We start from the raw sequence: 21279 nt of genomic DNA, 5'->3' as shown, positions 1-21279 counted from the left end.
GCCCGAGCGGAAGTGCAGAGGGCGCATCAGGGCTCCCAGAGCCCGGCCACCGCCACAGGCTCCACAGTCACCGCAACCGGGTCCACACAGGCCCGCGCCACCCCCGCGCCACCCCCGCGCCCGTTTCCTCAACGTCTGCAGCCGACTCACCTCTCCGGGCGACACCAGCGAGGAAGCCCCAGGAAAGCTCCGTGCAGGGGCCTGTGGGAAATGTAGTCTGCGGCGGGGGGACCCGGCGTCCGCCCCAAAGGGCTGCCGGGAGCCGCAGAGGCGGGGCCTAGCGCCAGGCGGGAGGGTGGGCCGGAGCCGCAGGGTGCCCCTCGGCGGGCTCCGGACGGTGTTTGTCGCCGAGGCAGCCCTACCGGGGTTTAGAAAGAAATCTTGGCCTCAGCAGGCAGCTAATATGATCTGTGCTCGGCGCATAGACCTTACACCCGAAACCAGAATTAACGCAACGCGGACCTCAGCCCTCAATACATAACACAAACCTACGAAACTGCTACAGAAAACCTGTGAGACCTTGGGTTTGTGAATCAGTTTTTATTATTATTATTGTTATTATTTTTAATCCTCACCTGAGACTGTTTCTATCGATTTGAGAGAGAGCGACATTATGTGTCTCCCCAGCGCACCCCGAAAGAGGCTGAAGCACGCAGCCTGAGGGGCGTGCCCTGGCCAGAAGTGAACCGCAGCCTTTGGTGGACCTTGTCCGCTCCCACCACCTGAGCCGCCAGGCCAGGGCTGTGAATGAGTTTTTAGATACACCACCAAAAGTATGATCTGTAAGAGAGGAAAAAAAGTTAAACTTTATTAAAACTTTTGCGGAGTAAAAGACACTGATAGATGAATGAAAAAACAAGCCTTAGACCAGAAGAAAATATTTGCAAGTACATATCTGTATAATGATATATATCCAGAATATGTAAAGAACTCTTAAAACTCAACAAGAAAATAAACGAACCATTTGAAAAATGGGCTAAAGCTTTGAGCACACGCCTCACCAAAGAAGATATACAGGTGGCAAATAAGCATATGAAAATATGCTCAACATCATTTGTCATTAGAATTGCAAACTAAAATGACAATGAGATATCACCAGCTGTCTTAGTTTGGGCTGCTATGTAACAAAGTATCATAAACTATTTAGTGTAAACAGGATTTGTTTCTCACAGTTCTGGAGGCTGGTCAACAGATCAAGATCAAGACATGGGCAGATTTGGTGAAGAGCTTGCTTCCTGGTTTTCAGGTGGTCGTCTCCTTCTTCACTGGTAAGGGCAGAGGGAGCGGAAGCACACTCTCCCGTTTCTTCTTCTAAGGGCACTAATTCCATTCATGGCAGCTACTAATTAAGATGGTATGTGTTAAAGCAAGCAAAAAAAATTTTTTTATAGTGACTGAATTGGGAGATCTAAAAGACTGGTGATGCCCCAGTCATCAGTCTAAAACACTGAACCAACACTTGGGACCTAATTACTTCCCAAAGGCCCTACCTCCAAATAGCATTACATTGCCTTTCAACATGAATTCTGTGGGAAAATAAACATTCAGACCATAACAACCCACCTATTAGCATGACTAAAATAAATAAATAAATAAATAAATAAATAAATAAATAAATAAATAAATAAATATTGCTGGTAAGGATACAGAGCATCAGGAATGAATCTCATTTATTTCTGAAAGGAATGTCAAATAGTACAGCTACTTTGAAAGATAGTTTAGTAATTTCTTACAGAGCTAAACATAGTCTTACCATATGATCCAGGAGTCAAATAGCAAGTCTTAAAGACGTCTTAAAGAAGTAATATGCATGAATGCATATTGCTAAGTGAAAGAAGGTAGTCTGGAAAGACTGTGTGATTCCATTTATGTAAAATTCTGAAAAAGGCAAACTATAGAGAAATAAAACAGATTTTGGAGAGTTGAATATGGTGACGCACAGGGGAATATTTTAGAGCAGTGAAACTAGACTGTTTACTATAGTTTAAAGATGTTATATGTATTAATTATTCCTCATAACATGGGTGTTGTTCTGCTTCTCATGTAACAGACACAGAGGCACAGAGAGGTGAAGTAACTTGTCCAACATCACAGAGCATTTAATGGAGGAAGCAGAATGAAAATCTGCTCTTTGTTAATACAGCTTTTTATTTTGAAATAATGTCAAACTTACAGAAAAGTTGCAAGAACTAAACAAAGAAGTTCTGTAATCCCTTCATATAGATTCTGCAATTGATAACATTTACTCCATTTGCTTTATGAGTCTATTTTTTTCTAAACAGTTGGAATTTCATTCAGAAAAGTCAGTTGCACATATAAGGCTCCTTTACTAAAAGCAAAAACATTCTCTCCCATAATCACGGTACCATAATCAAAGTCAGGAAATTGACACTGATACTTTTATTTGATCTACAAAACTTATTCAAATTTCACAATAGTTCCAATAAACCCTTTAGAGGAAAAAAAATCTTTCTGGTTTAGGATCATGTATTACATTACATTGTAATGTCTCTTTAAAATCCTTTAATCTGAAGTAATTCCTCAAGCTTTGTCTTTTTTTGACATTGATATATTGGAAGGCCAATTATTTTGTAGAACATTGCTCAATTTGCATTTTTCTGTGATTCCCTTATGATTAGATTCTGGCTATGCCCTTTGGCAAGAATAAAATATCATAGGAGTTGCTCTGTCAGGAGGTACAGACTGTCATTTTGACCCATAATGGTTATGTTAAATTTGATTAAGGTGGTGTCTGCCAGATTTGTTCACTGTAATGTTACTATTTTTTCCTTTGTGGAGAGACACTTTTAAGATAATATCAACATCTTTTTCTCATCAAACTTTTACCCACTAGTTTTAGCATCCATTGATGATTCTTACCAGAATCAATTATTACTTGTGATGGTTATTGATGGGGATGTTGTCTTTTATTTATTTTTTAAATTAAATTTATTGGGGTGACATTGGTTGATAAGATTATATAGGTTTCAAGTGTACCTTTCTATGCCACATGAATCCGTATATTGCTTTGTGTGCCCACCACCCAAAGTCAAATCACATTCCGTCACCATACATTTGGCCCCATTTACCCTTTACTACACCCCCACCCCCTTCCCTGTGGTAGCCACCATATTGTTGTCTGGGTCTATAAATTTCAGTTTTATCTTCCACATATGAGTGAGATCATATGGTTCTTACTTAGCTTTTTCTGATGGGTTTATTTCATGTCAATTCATGTTGTTCCAAATGGTAGTATTTCCTCTTTTCTTGTGGCTGAGTAGTATTCCATCATCTATGTGTAGCACATTTCTTTTTTCTTAATTTTTTTATCATTGACACTATTACAAATGTCCCCCTTCTCCCTCCTTTGCCCACCTCCTCCCAGCCCGACACCTCTCCTTTGGCCTTTACCACACTATTGTCTGTGCCCACGGGCTAAGGATATATGTTCTTTAGCTAATCCCTTCACCTTGCTTTATCTAAACCCCTCCCCTCTGTCATTTGTCAGTCTGTTCCCTGTATCCGAGCCTCTGATTCTATTTTGTTCATCAGTTTACTTTGCTCTTGAGATTCCACATATTAGTGAGATCGTATGGTATTTGTCTTTCTCTGACTGGCTTATTTCACTTAGCATAATAACCCCCAGGTCCATCCACGCTGTCCCAAAGGGCAAGAGTTCCTTCTTTTTCTCAGCCTCATAGTATTCCATGGTGTAAATGTCCCACAGCTTTTTTATCCGCTCACCTACTGATGGGCACTTGGGCTATTTCCAGATGTTGGCTATTATAAATAATGCCACTATAAACAATGGGATGCATATATTCTTTCTGTTTAGTGTTTCAGGATTGTTAGGATATATACCCAGAAATGGGATCACTGGGTCAAAAGGCAGTTCCATTTTTAATTTTTTGAGGAAGCTTCACACTGTTTTCCATAGTGGCTGCACCAGTCTGCATTCCCACCAACAATGCAGTAGGGTTCCCTTTTCTCCACATCCTTGCAATACTTGTTGTTTGTTGATTTATTGATAGTAGCCATTCTGACATGTGTGAGATGAGACCTCATTGTGGTTTTTATTTCTTGTGATTATTGACCTTGAGCATTTTTTCTTATGTCTATTAGCAATCTGTATGTCCTCTTTGGAAAAGTGTCTCTTCAGGTCCATTGCCCAGTTTTAAATTGGATTTTTTGTCTTCCTTGTGTTGAGTTATGTAAGTTCTTTATATATTTGACAACCCCTTATCGGTTGTATTATTGGCAAATATATTCTCCCATACAGTGGGTTCTCTTTTCATTTTGTTGATGGTTTCTTTTGCTGTACAGAAGTGTTTTAGCTTGATATCGTCCCATTTGTTTATCTTTTCCTGAGTTTCCTTTGCCCTCAGAGACATATGGGCAAAGATATTGCTGCAAAAGATGTCTGAGATTTTACTGCATATGTTTTCTTCTAGCATTTTTATGGTTGTGACTTACATTTAAGTCTTTTATCCATTTTGAGTTCATTCCTGTGTATGGCATAAGTTGGTGGTCTAGTTTCATTTTCTTGCATCTGCCCGTCCAATTTTCCAACCACCATTTGTTGAAGAGACTGTCTTTATTCCATGGTATCCTCTTTGTCAAATATTAATTGACTATAGAGGAGTGGGTTGATTTCTGGGCTCTTTGCTGTGTTTCATTGGTCTATATGCCTGTTCTTATGCCAATATCAGGCTCTTTTGATTACAGTGGCCTTGTAGTATAGGTTGATATCTGGCATTGTGATACCGCCAACTTTGCTCTTCTTTCTCAAGATTGCTGCAGCTATTTGGGGTCTTGTTTGGTTGCATATAAGTTTTTGGAATGTTTTTCCTATGTCTGTGAAATATGCCATTGATATTTTAATAGAAATTGTGTTGAATCTATAGATTGCTTTAGGTAGTAGTCCATACTACCTAATTTTAATGATGTTAATTCTTCCAATCCACGAACATGGTATATTCTTCCATAATTTGTATCTTCCTTAGTTTTTTTCTTCAATGTCATGTAGTTCTCTGAGTACAGGTCTTTTCTCTCCTTGGTTATGTTTATTCCTAGGTTCCTTATTTTTGTTGTTGTAATAGTAAATGGGATTTTTTTTCTTACTTTCTCTTTCTGATAGTTCATTATTAGTGTATAACAAATGCCATTGGTTTCTGGATGTTGATTTTATATCCTGCCACTTTGCTGAATTCATTTATTAGATCTAGTAGTATATTGGTGGAGTCTTTAGGGTTTTCTAAATACAATGTCATGTCATCTGCAAATACTGACAGTTTTACTTCCTTCTTTCCAAATTGGATGATTTGATTACTTCTTCTTGTCTGATTTCTATGGCTATAACTTCAAGTACTATGTTGAATAACAGTGGTGAAAGTGGGCATCCCTGTCATGTTCCTGATCTTAAGGGAAACGCTTTTTATTTTTGCCAATTGACTGTGATGTTGGCTGTAGGTTTTTCTTATATGATCTTTATTATGTTGAGGTATGATCCCTGTGTTCCCACTTTGATGGAGTTTTTAACCATAAATGGGTGTTGGATTTTATCAAATACTTTTTCTGCATCTATTGATATGGTCATGTGATTTTTTTCCCTTCATTTTGTTTATGGGATATATCACATTTATTAATTTAAAAATATTGTACCAACCTTGTATCCCTGGAATAAAGTCCACTTGATCATGATGTATATATTTTTTAATGTATTGATGGACCTGACTTGCTAATATTTTATATAGGATTTCAGCATCTCTGTTCCTCAGGGTTATTGACCTATCATTTTCTTTCTTTATTGTCTTTATCTGGTTTTGGTATTAAGATAATGTTCACCTCTCAAAAAGAGCTTGGAAGTTTTCCCTCATCCTGAATTTTTTTGAATAGTTTGGAGATGGTAGGTGTTAATTCTTCTCTGAAAGTTTGGTAAAATTCACCTGTCCAGGAGCCTTGTATGCTGGAAGTTTTTTGATTACTGCTTCAGTATCATTAGTTGTTATTGGTCTATTCAGGCGTTCTGCTTCGTCCTGATTTAGTTTTGGAAGACTATGTTTTTAGGAATTTGTCCATTTTGCCCAGGTTGTCTATTTTGTTGGCATATAGTTGTTCATAATATTTTCCTACAATCATTTGCATTTCTGTGATGTCTGTTGTTACATATCCTCTTTCATTTGTGATTATATTTATTTGGGTCAGCTCTCTTTGTTTCTTGATGAGTCTGGTTAAAGGTTCATCAACCTTGGTTATACTTATAAAGAACTAGCTTTTGGTTTCATTGATCTTTTGTATTTTTTAAATTAATTAATTAATTAATTTTAGTTTCCATGTCGTGTATTTCTGCTCTGATCTTTATTATTCTCCTCCTTCTACTTACTCTGGGCTTTTCCTGCTGTTCTTTATCCAATTTATTTAGGTGTAGGGTTAGATTGTTTACTAGGGATTTTTCTTGCTTCTTGAGGTGGGCCTGTAAAGCTATGCACTTTCCTCTCAGGACTGCTTTTGCTGTGTCCCATAGATTGTGGGTAGTTGTGTGTTCATTTTTGTTTGTTTCAAGGTAATTTTTTAATTTCTTCCTTGATCTCATTGATAATCCATCTATTGTTTCATAACATGCTATTTAGACTCCATGTGTTGGAATATTTTTGAGTTTTTTCACTGTGGTTGATTTTTAGTTTCATGCTATTGTGGTTGGAGAAGGCGCTTGATATGATTTCAATCTTAAAGTTATTTAGATTTCTTTTGTGTCCTTACATGAAGTCTATCTTTGAGAATGTCCCATGTACACTTGGAAGAATGTAGTTCTGCTGCTTTGGGATAAATTGTTCTATAGATATCAGTTAAATCGACCTAATCTAGTGTGTTGTTTAAGGTCATTGCGTCCTTGTTGTTATTTTGTCTAGAAGATCACTCCCTTCTGGCCTGATGTGACAGTGGGGTGTTAAACTCCCTTACTATACTTGTATTGCTGTCCATCTCTCAAAGTCTACCAAAAAATTTTTTCATATATTTAGGTGCTCCTATATTGGGTGCATATATGTTTATAAGGGTTATATCCTCATGTTGAATCAATCCATTTATTATTATGTGGTGCCCTTCTTTGTCCCTGTTATGGCCTTTGTTTTGAAGTCTATTTTGCCAGATATAAGTATTGCGACCCAGGCTTTGAATTTTTTGTTTCCATTTGCATGGAATATTTTTTTTCATCCTTTTACTTTCAGCCTCAGTGTATTTTTGGTTCTGAGGTGGGTCTGTTGTAGACAGCATATATATACATCATGTTTTCTTATCTATTCAGCTATTCTATGTCTTTTGACTGGAGCACTTAATCCATTTGCATTTAAGGTTATTATTGATAGGTACTTATTTATTGCCATTTTTAAATTCTATGTTTCTCTCTCATCTCTCTCTCTCCCTCTCTCCTTCTTAAAACAGTCCCTTTAGCATTTCTTGAAATGCTGGTTTGGTGATAATGAATGCTTTTAGTCTTCCTTTTGTCTGGAAGGAAGACTAATTCACTTCCAATTTTAAATGATAGCTTTGCTAGACAGAGCAGTTTTGTTGGCCACTCCCTTCTGGCCTGAAGTGTTTTCTGTTGACATTTCAGCTGACAGCCTTATGGGAACTTCCTTGTCGGTAACTGTTTCTTTCTTGCTGCCTTTAAGATTCTCTCTGAGTTTGACCTTGGCCATTTTAATTATGATGTGTCTTGGTGTGGGTCTCTTTGTGTTTATTTTATTTAAGACCCTCTATGCTTCCTGAACTTGTGTGACATTTTCCTTTACCAGGCTAGGAAAGTTTTCTGTCATTATTTCTGCCAACAGGTTCTCTGTCCCTAGCTCTCTTTCTTCTCTTTCTGGTACCCCTGTGATGCAGATGTTGTTATGTTTCATGTTGTCCCAAACTTCCCTTAAACAAGCCTCCTGCTTTTTAATAATTTTGTCTTTTTCTCTGTTCTGATGGAGTGATTTTTTTCTATTTTGTCTTCTAATTCACTGATTTGATCCTCTGTCTAATCTATTTAACCACCAATTCCTTCCAGTGTATTCTGTATTTCAGATATGGCATTCTTCATTCCTGCCAGATTATTTTTCATGGTTTCTATATCCTTCTTCATGGTGTTATTACTCTCAGTAATTTTCTTGAGCATCCTTATAACCATTACTTTGAATTCTACATCTGATAAATTGCTTGCTTCCATTTCATTTAGCTCTTTTTCTGGAGTTTCCTCCTGTTCTTTCATTTGGGACCTATTTCTTTGTCTCACCATTTTTGCTGTATATTTGTGTTTATTTCTATGTTTTAGAAAGGATTGCTATGATTCCCAGTCTTGTTGGGATGATCTTCTGTTTTAAGTGTCCTGTGGCTCCCAGTGGTGCAGTCTTCTTGATCTGAGCTGGATGCTCTAGGAATGTCTCTTGTGTGGGTTGTTTGGCCTTCCTCTTATAATTGGGTCTTGATTGCTGATGGCTCTTTCATGGTTAGGATCTACCCTCATGCAAATGGAAATGAAAAAAAGCTGGGGTAGCAATACTCCTACCTGACAAAATAGGCTTCAAAGTGAAGGCCATAACAAGAGACAAGAAAGGTCACTACATAATACTAAAGGGGTTAATCCAACAAGAGGATATAACCCTGCTAAACATATATGCACTCAATATAGGAGCACCTAAATATATTTTAAAAACTTGTGTAGGACTTTAAGGAAGAGATCAACAGCAACACAGTCATAGTAGGGGACTTTAACACCCCACTAACTTCACTGGATAGGTCTTCCACACAAAAAAATCAACAATGAAACAGTGACTCTAAATGACACACTAGATAAGATGGATTCAATTGACATTTAAAGAACATTTCTCCCTAAAGCTGCAAACTGTACATTCTTCTTAAGCACACATTGGTCATTCTCAAAGATAGACCACATATTAGGACACAAAATAAGTCTCTACAAGTTATGTGGAGAAAAGGGAACCCTAGTACACTGCTGGTGGGAATGCAGACTGGTGTAACCACTGTGGAAAACAGTATGGAGTTTCCTCAAAAGATTAAAAACTGAACTGCCATTTGACCCAGTGATCCCACTTCTAGAAATATATCCTAAGAAACCTGAAACACCAAGCAGAAAGAATATATGTGCCCCTATGTTCATAGCAGCACAATTTACAATAGCTAAGATCTGGAAACAGCCCAGGTGCCCAACAGTAGATGAGTGGTTTAAAAAGCCACGGTACATTTACATCATGGACTACTATCAGCTATAAAAAAAGATATCTTACCCTTTGAAGCAGCATGGAGGGACATGGAGAGTATTATGCTAAGCAAAATAAGCCAGTCAGACAAAGACAAGTATCATATGATCTCACTCATATGTGGAATCTAAAGAACAAATTAAACTGATGAACAAAATAGATCCAGAGACATAGAATCATGCAACAGACTGATGAATCTCAGAGGGAAGCCAAGGGTGGGTGGGAAGAGATTAACCAAAGAACTTACATGCATATATGCATAACCCACGGACACAGACAATAGAAGGCCAGGGGGAGGGGGCGGGTGCAAGATAGAAGGAGTCAATGGAGAAAAAGGGTACATCTGTAATACTTCCAATAATAAAGATAAAATCAAATAAATAAATCAATAATCAAAGGTCTCCTCTTCAGCTAGTCTTCAGTTGGTAATTCAGGGTGAATGTTAGTTTTATTTAGTTTTATTTCCAGTTTGGGTCTGGGAGGAGATGCAAGAAAGATCCACCTACTCCACTGCTATCTTAAAAACTTCCTGTAGCACATCTTCTTTATTTAATCATCTATTGAAGGACCCTTTGGTTGTTTCCTTGTCTTGGCCAATGTGAATAATGCTGCAATGAACATAGTGGTGCACATGTCTTTGTGAATAAGTGTTTTCAAAATTTGGAGTAAATACCCAGATAAGAAATTACTGGGTCATATGGTAAGTCTATTCTTAATTTTTTGAGGAACCTCCATACTGTTTTCCATAGAGGGTGTATCAGTTTATATTCCCAACAGCAGTGAATGAGGGTTCCTTTTTCTCTACAACCTCTACAGCACTAGTTATTCCTTGTCTTGTTGATAATAACCATTCTAACAGGTGTGAGGTGGTATCTTATTGTGGTTTTGATTTGCATTTCTTTAATAGCTAGTGAAGTTAAGTATCTTTTCATCTATCGGTTGACCATTCATATGTCAGGTGTCTGTTCAGGTCCTCCGCTTACTTTTTATTAGGGTTGTTTTGTTTGTTGGTATTGAGTTGTATGAGTTTTTTATGTATTTTGGATATTAACTCCTTGTTAGACTGTTGTTTGCAAATATGTTCTCCCATTCAATTGGTTGCCTTTTTGTTTTGCTTGTGGTTTCTTTTGTTGTACAGAAGCTTTTTAGTTTGATATAGTTCCATACAATTATTTTTGCCTTTACTTTCCTTGACTTTGGGGTCAAATTAATACAATCTTCTCTAAAACCAAGGTCCATAAGTTTAGTACCTTTATTTTCTCGTTTCAGGTCTTATATTTAGGTCTTTGAACTTTTTAAAAAAATCCTGACCTGAGGATTTTTTTCTCATTGCTTTTCAGAGTGTGTGTGTGTGGGGGGGGGGGGGGGAGACAGACATCATGTGAGAGAAACACATTAATTGGTTGCCTCCCAAACACACCCTGCCCAGGGCTAGGGATCAAGCCTGCAACTGAGGTATGTGCCCTTGCCCTGAATCAAACCCAGAAGCCTTGTCTGTGGGCCAGAGCTCTAACCACTGAGAAAACTGGCCAGGGCTCTTTGATCCATTTTGAATTAATTTTTGTATATGGGGACTAACAGCAATCTAGTTTCATTCTTTTGCAGTGGCTTTCCAATTTTTCCAGCACCATTTATTGAACAGGTTTTTCTTTCCTCCATTGTATATTTTTGGCAACTTTGTCAATAATTATTGCCCATACTACATGTGGATTTATTTCTGGCCTCTCATCTCTGTTTCATTTGTCTGTGTGTCTATTTTTCTGCCAAAAACCATGCTGTTTTGATTATTGTCATTTTGTAGTATAATTTGAAGTCAGTGAGTGTGATACCTCAGGCCTTGCTCTTTTTTCTCAGGATTGTTTTAGCTCTTCAGGGTCTTTTGTGGTTCCATACAAATCTGATGGGGTGTTTTGTTTTGTTTTGTTTTAAATGATGGGTTTTTGTTCAATTTTTTTTGAAAAATGCCATTGAGGTTTTGATGGGGATTTCAGTAAATCTGTATATTGCTTTGAGTAATATAGACATTTTAACTATGTTGGGGAGTATGAAAAAAGGGAAGGACTTAGGGTAGAAGAAGCAACAGAAAAGAGCCTAGGCAGGGCTCTGCTTTGGCTCCCTAGAAACGTTATAGGAAAGCTGTATGCTCATTGGGAAATAAAGATCACAGTGACAGAAGTGAGCCCAGGCAAGGCTGCTTTTAGCTCACTGGAAAGTCAGAGAAAAAGAGGGCCTTGGAGCAAGTCTAATGGGGACCCTTACGGTTTAGGAGGAAGTAAAGAAGTTCATTCCTGAGGAGCATGAGCATGCTCTAGAGCATGCTCACACTGGTATCCTTTGTCTTGAGGGTTTATCTCTCTTCTGCAGGTGAGAATCTTAGAGATTTTTAGGAGATATTCATCAGCTTTCCAGGTGCATTTTTAATATGCTGATGCATCAAAATGAGTGTATAGGAGAGTCTGGGATTATTCTTTCATCTGCTTTACTGTTTTACTTTTATCCTGTGTTTGACGCCAATTGGGTTTTTGTTATTTGTTCCCCTGACTTCATCCATTCTTGGGTTTAGCTGGCACAGAATGCATTAATTGTTCTGTATTTCCCTGACCACAGTGATTTAAGCTATGTATTCTCTGATTAGGGAGGTAAGTTGCAAACCATTTGCTCTAAAGTGTCCTTGGTTAGGGAAGATAGGTCTTGCAATTCACTAGCTGGCAATAAGTTGTTCTAATTTTTAGGTCTTGTTTAATGATCTTGTCTCTGTTTTCCCATTCAACTTGCCCAGGAAAATTCCTAGCTTTTTACTGTCCTCCCTTAGAGACTTGTATCCTTGAAATCTTTAAGGGATAATAAGGGAGGTTTGTCTTCAGTAACTGATTCCTGCTGACAACGGCCGTAGTCCTTGCCTGTGTAGGGTATGGAGGTCTCTCCTTGCCTGATCTAAAGGAGACAAGGGAATGGGATGAGGCTGGAACAGAGAGGCAGTTGGCTGATTCTCCTAAAGTAGAGATGGGCTGGAATCCCCAAAGAGTTATCAGCTTGACATGATTAAGGAAGATAAAGTCTTGGAATTCACTAGGTAGTTGTAAGTTGTTCAAATAATTTGGCCTTGTTTAAGTATCTTGTCTCAATTTTCCCATTCCATTTGTCCAAGAATTTTCCTAGCTTCTTACTATCCTGCCTCAATTGTGTCTTTTTCAGTCTTTTTAAATAATGCTGTGTAGTTTTTAGTATATAAATCTTTCACATCTTTTGTTAACTTTATTCCTAGGTATTTTATTCTTTTTGTTACAATTGCAAAAGAAATTGTTTATTTTCCATTTCTTTTTCTGAAATTTGTTAGTAAATAGGAATGCAATGGATTTTTGTACATTAATTTTGTATCTTGCAACTTTGCTGTATTTGTTTATTGTTTCTAATAGTTTTGGTGGAGTTTTTAGGATTCTTTATATAAAGAATCATGTTATCTTCAAAAGGTAATACTTTTAATTCTTCATTCCCAATTTGGATGCCTTTTGTTACTTTCTCTTGCCTGATTGGTTTAGCTAGGACTTCCAGTCCTATGTTTAATAAGATTGGTGAGAGTGGACATCCTTGTTTTGTTTCTGATTTTAGAGGAAAACTTGCAGTTTTTGACCAGTATGTATGATATTAGCTGAGGTTTGTCATATATGGCCTTGATTATATTTAGGTACTTTCATTCTATACCCATTTTATTGAGCATTTTAATCATGCCGTATCTTATCAAGTACTTTATCTGCATCTATTTATAAGATATTATTTTTATCCTTTGTTAATATCATGTATTACATTGATCTATTTGCTAATGTTTGATCCATCCTTGTGCCCCTGGAATTAACCCCACTTGCTTGTCACATATTATTTTTTAATGTGTTCTATTTGATTTGCTAGTATTGTGTTTAGGATTATTGCATTTGTATTCATCAGAGATACTGGTCTGCAGTTTCCTTTTTTGCATGTTATTCTTGCCAGGTTTTGGTATCAGGGTTATGTTGGCCCCATAAAATGTGTTAGGAAGTATTTCCTCTGCAATTTTTTGGAAGAGTTTGAGAAGGATAGGTATCAAATATTTGAATGTTTGGTAGAATTCACAAATTAAGTAATCCAGTGTTAGATTTTTATTTTTTTGAGAGGTTTTGATCATTGTTTCAATTTCCTCACTGTTGACCAGTCTATTTAGGTTTTCCAATTCTCATGATTTAGTCTAGGAAGTTTATTTATATATTTTTAGGAGTTCATTCATTTCTTTTAGGTTGTTGCATTTGGTCGCATATAGTCTTTCATAGTATTCTAGTCTTACCCTTTGTATTTCTGTGATGTCTATGGTAGCTTCTCTTTCATTTTTGATTTTGAGGTTTTTTTCCTTAGTCTTTGTCAAAAGTGAGGTCTGTCAAAATTATTACTCTTTGAAAAGAACCAGTCCTTTGTTGTATTAATTTTTTGTATAGCCTTTTTTTTCTATTTTATTCCTTTCTGCCCTGCCCTTATTTCCTTTCCCCTGATGACTATGGGCTGCTTTTGGTCTTCTTTTTCTAGTTCTTGAAGATGTGATGTTAGGTTGAGATTTTTCTTGTTTCTTGAGATAGGTCTGTAATGATATAAACTTCCCTCCTATTACTGTTTTCACTGCATCCCAAAAGTTTTGCTATGTCATATTGTCACTTTTATTTGTCTATATATCTTTTGATCTCACCTTTTCTTTCTTTCTTGGCCCATTTTTTAGTAGTATGTTGTTTAACCTCCACATATTTGTGGGTTTTATTTTTTACTTCTCTTTTGCTGTTGATTTCTAATTTCAAAGTATTGAGGCGAGAGAATATACTTGGTATGATTTCGATCTTCTTAAATTTGTTGCTGCTAGTTTTGTGACTAAACACATGGTTTATCCTTGAGAATGTTTTCCATGTGCACTGTAGAAGAATGTAAAATCTGATGTTCTGGAATGAAAAGCTCTGAAAATGTCTATTATGTCCATATGATCTAATGTGTCATTTAAGGCCAGTAATTCTTTACTGATTTTCCATTTGGATGATCTATCTATAAAATTTTATACAGCATGGATGATGGATTTTTATTTTTGCCACTGGGTTATCAGTGGTTTTACAAAATCTGTTATACTCATGACATTTTTAAAAAAAGTTTTAAATTGATTTTAGAGAGGAAGGAAGAGAAAGAGAAACATTGATGTGACAGTGAAACATCAGCTACCTCTGCATGCCCTCTAGTGGGGATTGAGCCTGAAACATGGGCATGTGCTCTGCCCAGGAATCGAACCAGCAATCTTTTGGTGCACTGTATGACACCCAACCAACCGAGCCACACCAGTCAGGGCTTATGACATATTTTGATGCTAAGATTGTTCCATATTTGGACAGTGTGACCTTATGTCATATTTCAATAATTTTTTGAGCACTTCCCTACTTTTTGCCCCCACAAAATGTTCCAACCCCATTAGTGTTTTCTCTGTTCAACACTAATATATAGAGCACTGCTTCTTTGGATATGAGTGCTGGATAATCTCATTGCTACTGGGATGTCATTGCTTCTATGTCCTCCGCACTAGGAGATTATATATGTAGCACAATTCTATGTATTTCCATAATAATCTATATATCTTTAAATACCATGACTATGCAGTCTAACACCACTGGGTTAATTCTAGCCTCCTACTTTCCATATTGCAACTTTCTTTTCCAGCAATGTTAAACTTGGCTACCAGCAGATTTACTTACTCTCACAGATATTTACTTCTTTGATTCTAGAGTAAAGTAGTTTCAGAATTGCTAATCTATTATCATTGTGTAAATCAATCCTACCCATTGAAGTTAATTATTTACTTTCTGGGGGTTTTTCTGTCCTAGCCTGAGGGAATATGGTCACATTGTCTTCAAAAGTTACCTGGCCTGGCCAGGCATGGCTCAGTGGTTGAGCGTCAAACTAGGATCCAAGCGATCAGGGTTCGATTCCCGGGTCAGGGCTCATGCCCCGGGTTGTGGGCTGCAGCCGATCAATGACTCTCTCATCATTGATGTTTCTATCTATCTCTCTCCCTCTCCTTTCCTCTCTCTGAAGTCAATAAAGATATGTTTAAAAAAAAAAAAAAGAATCAACCTAGGATCCAGGAGATCGTAGTTTGATTCCGGTCAAGGCACATGCCTGGGTTGTAGGCTCAATCCCCAGTGAGGGGTGTGCAGGAAGCAGTCAATCAATGACGACTCTCTCATCATTGATGTTTCTGTCTCTCTTTCTCTCTCTCCCTCTCCCTTCCTCTCTCTGAGGTCAATAAAGATATATTTTAAAAAGTTACCTGGGTTCACTTTTTTTTCTCCTTTATTGTGGGGAAAATATTTGTTTTTGCTTATACTCTAGTCTAAGGTCTCTCCCTTTGTTGATTTAAAAAATATGTATTACATTAACATGATCCCAAAAGTAAAAAGTAAACAAAAAAGCATACTCAGAAAAGTGTCACTTCCCCTATTCCTAGTACTAAAATTTCCTGTATAGTGGGGTTTTCTGTTCTCTTCCCCTGGTCTCTTCATGCATGAGTGCCACATCATTTTGATTATAGGGATCTCTTAGTATTTTTAAATATCTGGTAGGTCTAGTATCCCTATGTGCCTTTTCTTTTTCAGTGTTAGCCTAGCTATTCTTGTGTAAAGCCTATACTGTTACTACTTTGGAAGAAATGACTAAATTGTTTTCCTCCAGTAATTCTCCTTCCTAACATCTTTTCTCCTTATGGCCCTTGTCAGTATCTGAAGGTTTCTTAGTGAGGTACTCATTGGTTGTCTGCTATACAGATGTTCCTGGATATTGGGGCTCTTTAATATTCAGTAGCATATTTTTGAAGGCTAGAGCACTCTGTGGTACACTGTAGGTATGCATTATGCACAAACCCTTTGTACACATTTTTTTCATTAGCTATTCTGATAGGTGTTTAGTCGTATTACATCATGGTTTTAATTTTTCTATTTTCTTGATAATTAATGAACCTGTGTACCTTTTGACATCTTTATTGACCATTTGAGTATCTTTTTTTTCAAAGTGGTAATTTGCGAACATTCAAAATGGTGGCAGAGTAGGTGGATCCTACACTCACCTTCTCCCAGAACCAAACTGGAAGTACAACTAAAAGAACAATCACCCTGAATAACCAAGTAAAGACTAGCTAAAGAGGAGCCTTATAACCAAGTATTTACAGCATCCACATCAAGACTGGTAAGAAGGGCAGAGACATGAAAAGGGCTGGCCCTGCTCCCATAGGTGGTGGTTAAGGTTCCAGAGGGATATCTCAACTGTGGGAGGTTTACCCTAAGAAATGTGGAGCCTAAACCCCATGCCAGGCTCCACAGCCCAGAACACCAGAGCCAGGAAGAGGTGCCCATATAACATCCAGCTGCAAAAAGTAGAGGGGTTACTATCTGCCAAGGAGATATAATCTGCACAAATTTCATGTGTGCACACTTTAGGAGACAAAGGCACCTTCCAAAATTGAATCAGGAATAATCAGAAAATCTGAACAGACAAATACAACTAGTAGAATTAAAGCAATAATCAAAAAACTCCCAACAAATAAAAGTACTGTACTGGACAGCTACATGGGCAAATTTTATCAAATATTCAAAAAAGAACTAAGACCTGTCCTTCTCAAACTATTCCAAAATTTCAAGAGGAGGAAAAACTCCCAAGCTAGCATTATCCCAATTCCAAATCCAGATAAAGGCACTACAAAGAAAAAAAATTATAGGCCAATATCCCTGATGAACACAGATGCTAAAATCCTCAACAGAACATTAATAAATCTGATATAGCAAAACATTAAAAAGATGATACACCATGATCAAGTGGGATTTATTCTGGGAATGCAAGGTTGGTACAACATCCACAAATCAACAAACGTGGTATGTCACATAAACAAAATGAAGTATAAAAACCACATGATCATATCAATAGATTCAGAAAAAGTATTTGATATAATCCAGCACCCATTTATGATAAAAATTCTCAGTAATGTGAAAACAGAGGGAACATACTTCATCGTAATGAAGGCCATATATGATAAACCCACAGCCAACATCATACTCAATGGGCAAAAACTAAAAGTGTTTCCCTTACAATCAGGAAGAAGACCCGAATATCTGCTTTTACCACTCATATTCAATGTAATACTGGAAGAATGAGCCAGAGCAATCAGACAAGAAGAAATAAAAGGCATCCAAATTGGAAAGAAGGAAGTAAACTATCATTATTCCCAGATGACACATTGTACATAGAAAACTCTAATGACTCCACAAAAAAACTACTAGATTTAATAAATGAATTTGGCAATGTAGCAAGATACAAAATTAACACCCAGAAATCGATGGCATTTTTATACAGTAATAATGATCAGACATAGAAACTAAGAAAAAAATCCCATTTACTACTTCAACAAAAATAAGGTACCTAGGAATACATTTAACCAAAATGGTAAAAGACCTATACTCGAAAAACTATGGGACATTGAAGAAAGAAACTGAGGAAGATACAAATAAGTGGAAATATACATTGTGGTCATGGACTGGAAGAATGAACATCATTAAAATGTCCATACTATCCAAAGAAACCTATAGATTCAACTTAATTTCCAGTACAATAGAAATGGCATATCTCACAGATCAAGAGTAAACATTTTAAAAATTTATGTGGAACCAAAATAGACCCTAAATAGGCTCAGCTATCTTGAGAAAGAAGAAAAACGTTGGAGGTACCACAGTACCAGATATCAAACTTTACTACAAGGCCACTGCAATCGAAACAGTCTGGTACTGGCATAAGAACAGGCAAATAGATCAATGGAACAAAATAGCCCAGAAATCAACCCACACCTACATGATCAGTTAACATTTAACAAAGTTGGCAAGAACATACAATGGTCCTGCCTGGTGTGGCTCAGTGGTCGATCATCGACCCATGAACCTGGAGGTTAACGATTAGATTCCTCGTCAGGGCACATACCCGGGTTTCAGGCTTAATCCCCAGTTGGGGGCATGCAGGAGGCAGCTGATCAATGTGAGGTCTCTCATCAATGTTTCTCATTTCTGTTTCAATCTCTCTCCCTTCCTCTCTCTCAAATCAATAAAAACATTTTTAAAAATTTAAGAAAAACATTATATATCAATGTGTCAAAATGGTATCTGACAATATTGAGCAGGCATTTCTAATAAAGTTAATTAGGGACTGAAGGAAAGAACTGAGCACACAAAGCCTGTTTACCGCAAATCTAGAGCAAACATTACACTTAGTGATTCCCATTAAATTGGGGAAAACAATTAGATGCCTGCTATCACCACTAATCCTAAATCTTGTACTGGAAATTATTTCTGTTACAATAAGATTAATTAATAATAACTAAATATTCAGTAAAGAATAAAATTATATCTCTTTGCAGTTGACATAACTGCCTAGAAAACCAACAGTCTAGTAAAAATAAACTTAAAAGATTATTGGGTAATAATGAAAGCTATGACTGTATCCATATTTAAAATTTTAATGACAATATCACCATAAATACAGATATAAGCCAGATCTTGGATAAGGTAAGTTTGTCATTTATAACACAAGGTAAAGGATTTCTATCTAGAATGTTATTTTTAAGAATCCCACAATTCTTACATAAATGTTCTCTAAAAATGAAATATAGACAAAAAGCATGAATTAGCAAATTACAGTGTTTACCAATAAGCAGATGTGAAAAGATGCTCACTATTAACTCACTATTAACCAGGGACATATCAAAGCACATGCCAGAAGCAGGGATATAAATGGGGAAATAATAACTTATGATGAAGGGGTTGTAAATTAGCACCACAATGATGTTCTCCACTTCTCCAGGAATATCTAGTGAGGTTGGAAGTAAATATAACCTGTGATCGGGCAACCCCACACAGAAACTTTTGATAAATATCTCACAGAAACTCTTGCTTATGTATAGCAAAACACACACAAATATTCAGTAAGATATTCAGTGAGAAGTTGTATATAACCTAAAAATTACTAATAAAGGGCTAAGTACGTATAGTATATTTATCTAAATAATAGGGCTATGGGTTTTTTATTCTATTGAAAAGCACCATTTAAAAAAATTGTAAAGAATTAGCTAGTTGAATAGCATGGTAAGTTGCTTTCCTCACTATATAGTTAACCATACACCTGCCATAATGCTGACATTTCCATCCTTGACGCCACCCTTTTTGGTTACAATAACATCTACCAAAGTGGAATCTCATCTGTAATAGGTATTGGGAATGGGAGTTCTATAGTGAAGTCTGATACACAGGCTTAGATAAAATTAAACATTTTTCATAGCCTTTTGATAGACAATGTGATTTTTTTCCCTTAAGAAATATCGTATACAGCCCAGCCAGGCGTGGCTCAGCGGTTGAGCGTCGACCTAGGATCCAGGCGATTGGGGTTCGATTCCTGGTCAGGGCACATGCCCGGGTTGCGGGCTCGATCCCCATTGTGGGGCGTGCAGGAGGCAGCCAATCAATGACTCTCTCATCATTGATGTTTTTCTCTCTCTTTTCCTCTCTCTGAAATCAATAAAGATATGTTAAAAATATATATATATATATAGTATACAGAACTTCCATGCTTGTTTGACCACAAAATCATTTTCCAGTACCATTAAATACTTATTTTATGGAACACACTTTCAGAAATTTTGAGTTAATGTACTGTCTTTCAAGACCTCTAACATAAAAATGTAAACTGAAGGAGAAAGACCTATTAGCAAAAATTAATTTTATTATAGCATTTATACTCTTTTCAGCATTACATTTTTGTGTAAACTTTGTAATGTTTACAAATTTAAATTTTTTTGAAATCATGACTGGGAAATATGTATTATAATAGATGGTGAATGATTATTCACTGGCACCTGTCCAATCTGCCTATTCTGACTAATGTACTGTTTGACTATAGGAACATTATAGAATTTTGGTTCAAAATGAAGTGTGTGGCAATACTCTTTTTTTTTTTTTTTAATTCTCACCTAAGGGTATTTTCTCCATTGCTTTTCAGAGAGAGTGGAAGGGGGAGAGAGAGAAAAACATCAATGTGAGAGAGACACATCAATTGGTTGCCTCCCGCACGCACCCTGACTGAGGCCAGGGATCAAGCCTGCAATCCAGGTACGTGCGCTTGGCCAGAATCGAACCCTGGAACCCTTCAGTCCAGGGGCCAACGCTCTCACCACTAAGACAAACCGGCCAGGACTGAACGCCTTTTTAGATCTATTGTTCATCCTTTTTAAAAAGCTGATGAAGATAAGACAAGAATAAGAGAAACAATATACATATATTGGAGCTGAATTATGCCACTTTTTCCAACATTGTTACATTGCTCAAGTTAGAAAACCTAAAATCTGGATACCTAACTAAATCACAACAGATCAGGACCCTGGATATTCCTGGCAGATCATTTTATGTTTTATAATCATTCTAATAGACTACTGAGTTCAACTTACTAAACTCTATTTGAAATGTTTACATATATCTTGATACTGGTCCAGATTTTACTTTTTAGGGGCTATCCTCATCTATTAAGATAGTGCATTACAGAATGATCTGGCAAAATTTTATTAGAGGTTATCTATTTTTTAAAACATTGCCTACAAAACTATTGATTCTAGTTTTCAAAAAAAAAACACAAGATCATAACTACAACTACATTTAAATTTCTTTTCCTTTGTTTATTGATCTGTTCAGGGTTTTTTTATAGTATCTAAGTCAATTTTGATTATTTATGCTTAAACCAAAAACCATTTTATTGAATCTCATGATTTTGAGGGTCAGGAATTTGGGCAGGGGCTCAGTTGGTCAATTCTTCTGTTCTATATAGCAATAACTGAGGTCACTCAATGGTATTCTGCTGATGGTTGATCTGAAGGATCCAAAACTATTCCACTCAACTGTCTGGTGTCTTAGTGGGCATGTCTGGAAGACTGGGTACTTTTCCCTCTCTG

General features: G+C 36.8%; 1 protein-coding gene and 1 long non-coding RNA gene across 6 annotated transcripts in view; one reads left to right on the top strand and one right to left on the bottom strand.

Moving 5' to 3' along the window:
- The window catches only part of ZFP14 (ZFP14 zinc finger protein), a 54913-nt gene that overhangs the window by 25067 nt on the left and 8567 nt on the right, over positions 1–21279 (bottom strand). For 2 of the 5 annotated variants that reach the window (XM_081119574.1, XM_081119575.1), the window contains exons 5-6: positions 576–780; positions 151–358 (exon numbers count right to left, since the gene is read on the bottom strand). In XM_081119574.1, the coding sequence (XP_080975700.1) occupies positions 151–358; positions 576–780 (413 nt within the window). Of the gene's footprint in view, positions 1–150; positions 359–575; positions 781–1170; positions 1343–21279 lie in introns of those variants that run through there. The other 3 variants (XM_081119576.1, XM_081119577.1, XM_081119578.1) reach the window with 3 other exon arrangements.
- On the top strand, positions 304–20966 carry LOC308548278. The gene is made up of 3 exons (XR_013997590.1): positions 304–528; positions 1173–1268; positions 17394–20966. It is a non-coding gene; the product is annotated as an uncharacterized lncRNA (long non-coding RNA).

This window comes from Miniopterus schreibersii (genome assembly GCF_964146895.1).
Source record: "Miniopterus schreibersii genome assembly, chromosome: 18".
Taxonomy (NCBI): Eukaryota; Metazoa; Chordata; class Mammalia; order Chiroptera; family Miniopteridae; genus Miniopterus; species Miniopterus schreibersii.
The sequence above is the reverse complement of the archived record's forward strand: the minus strand, read 5'-3'. Positions and strand labels throughout refer to the sequence as shown.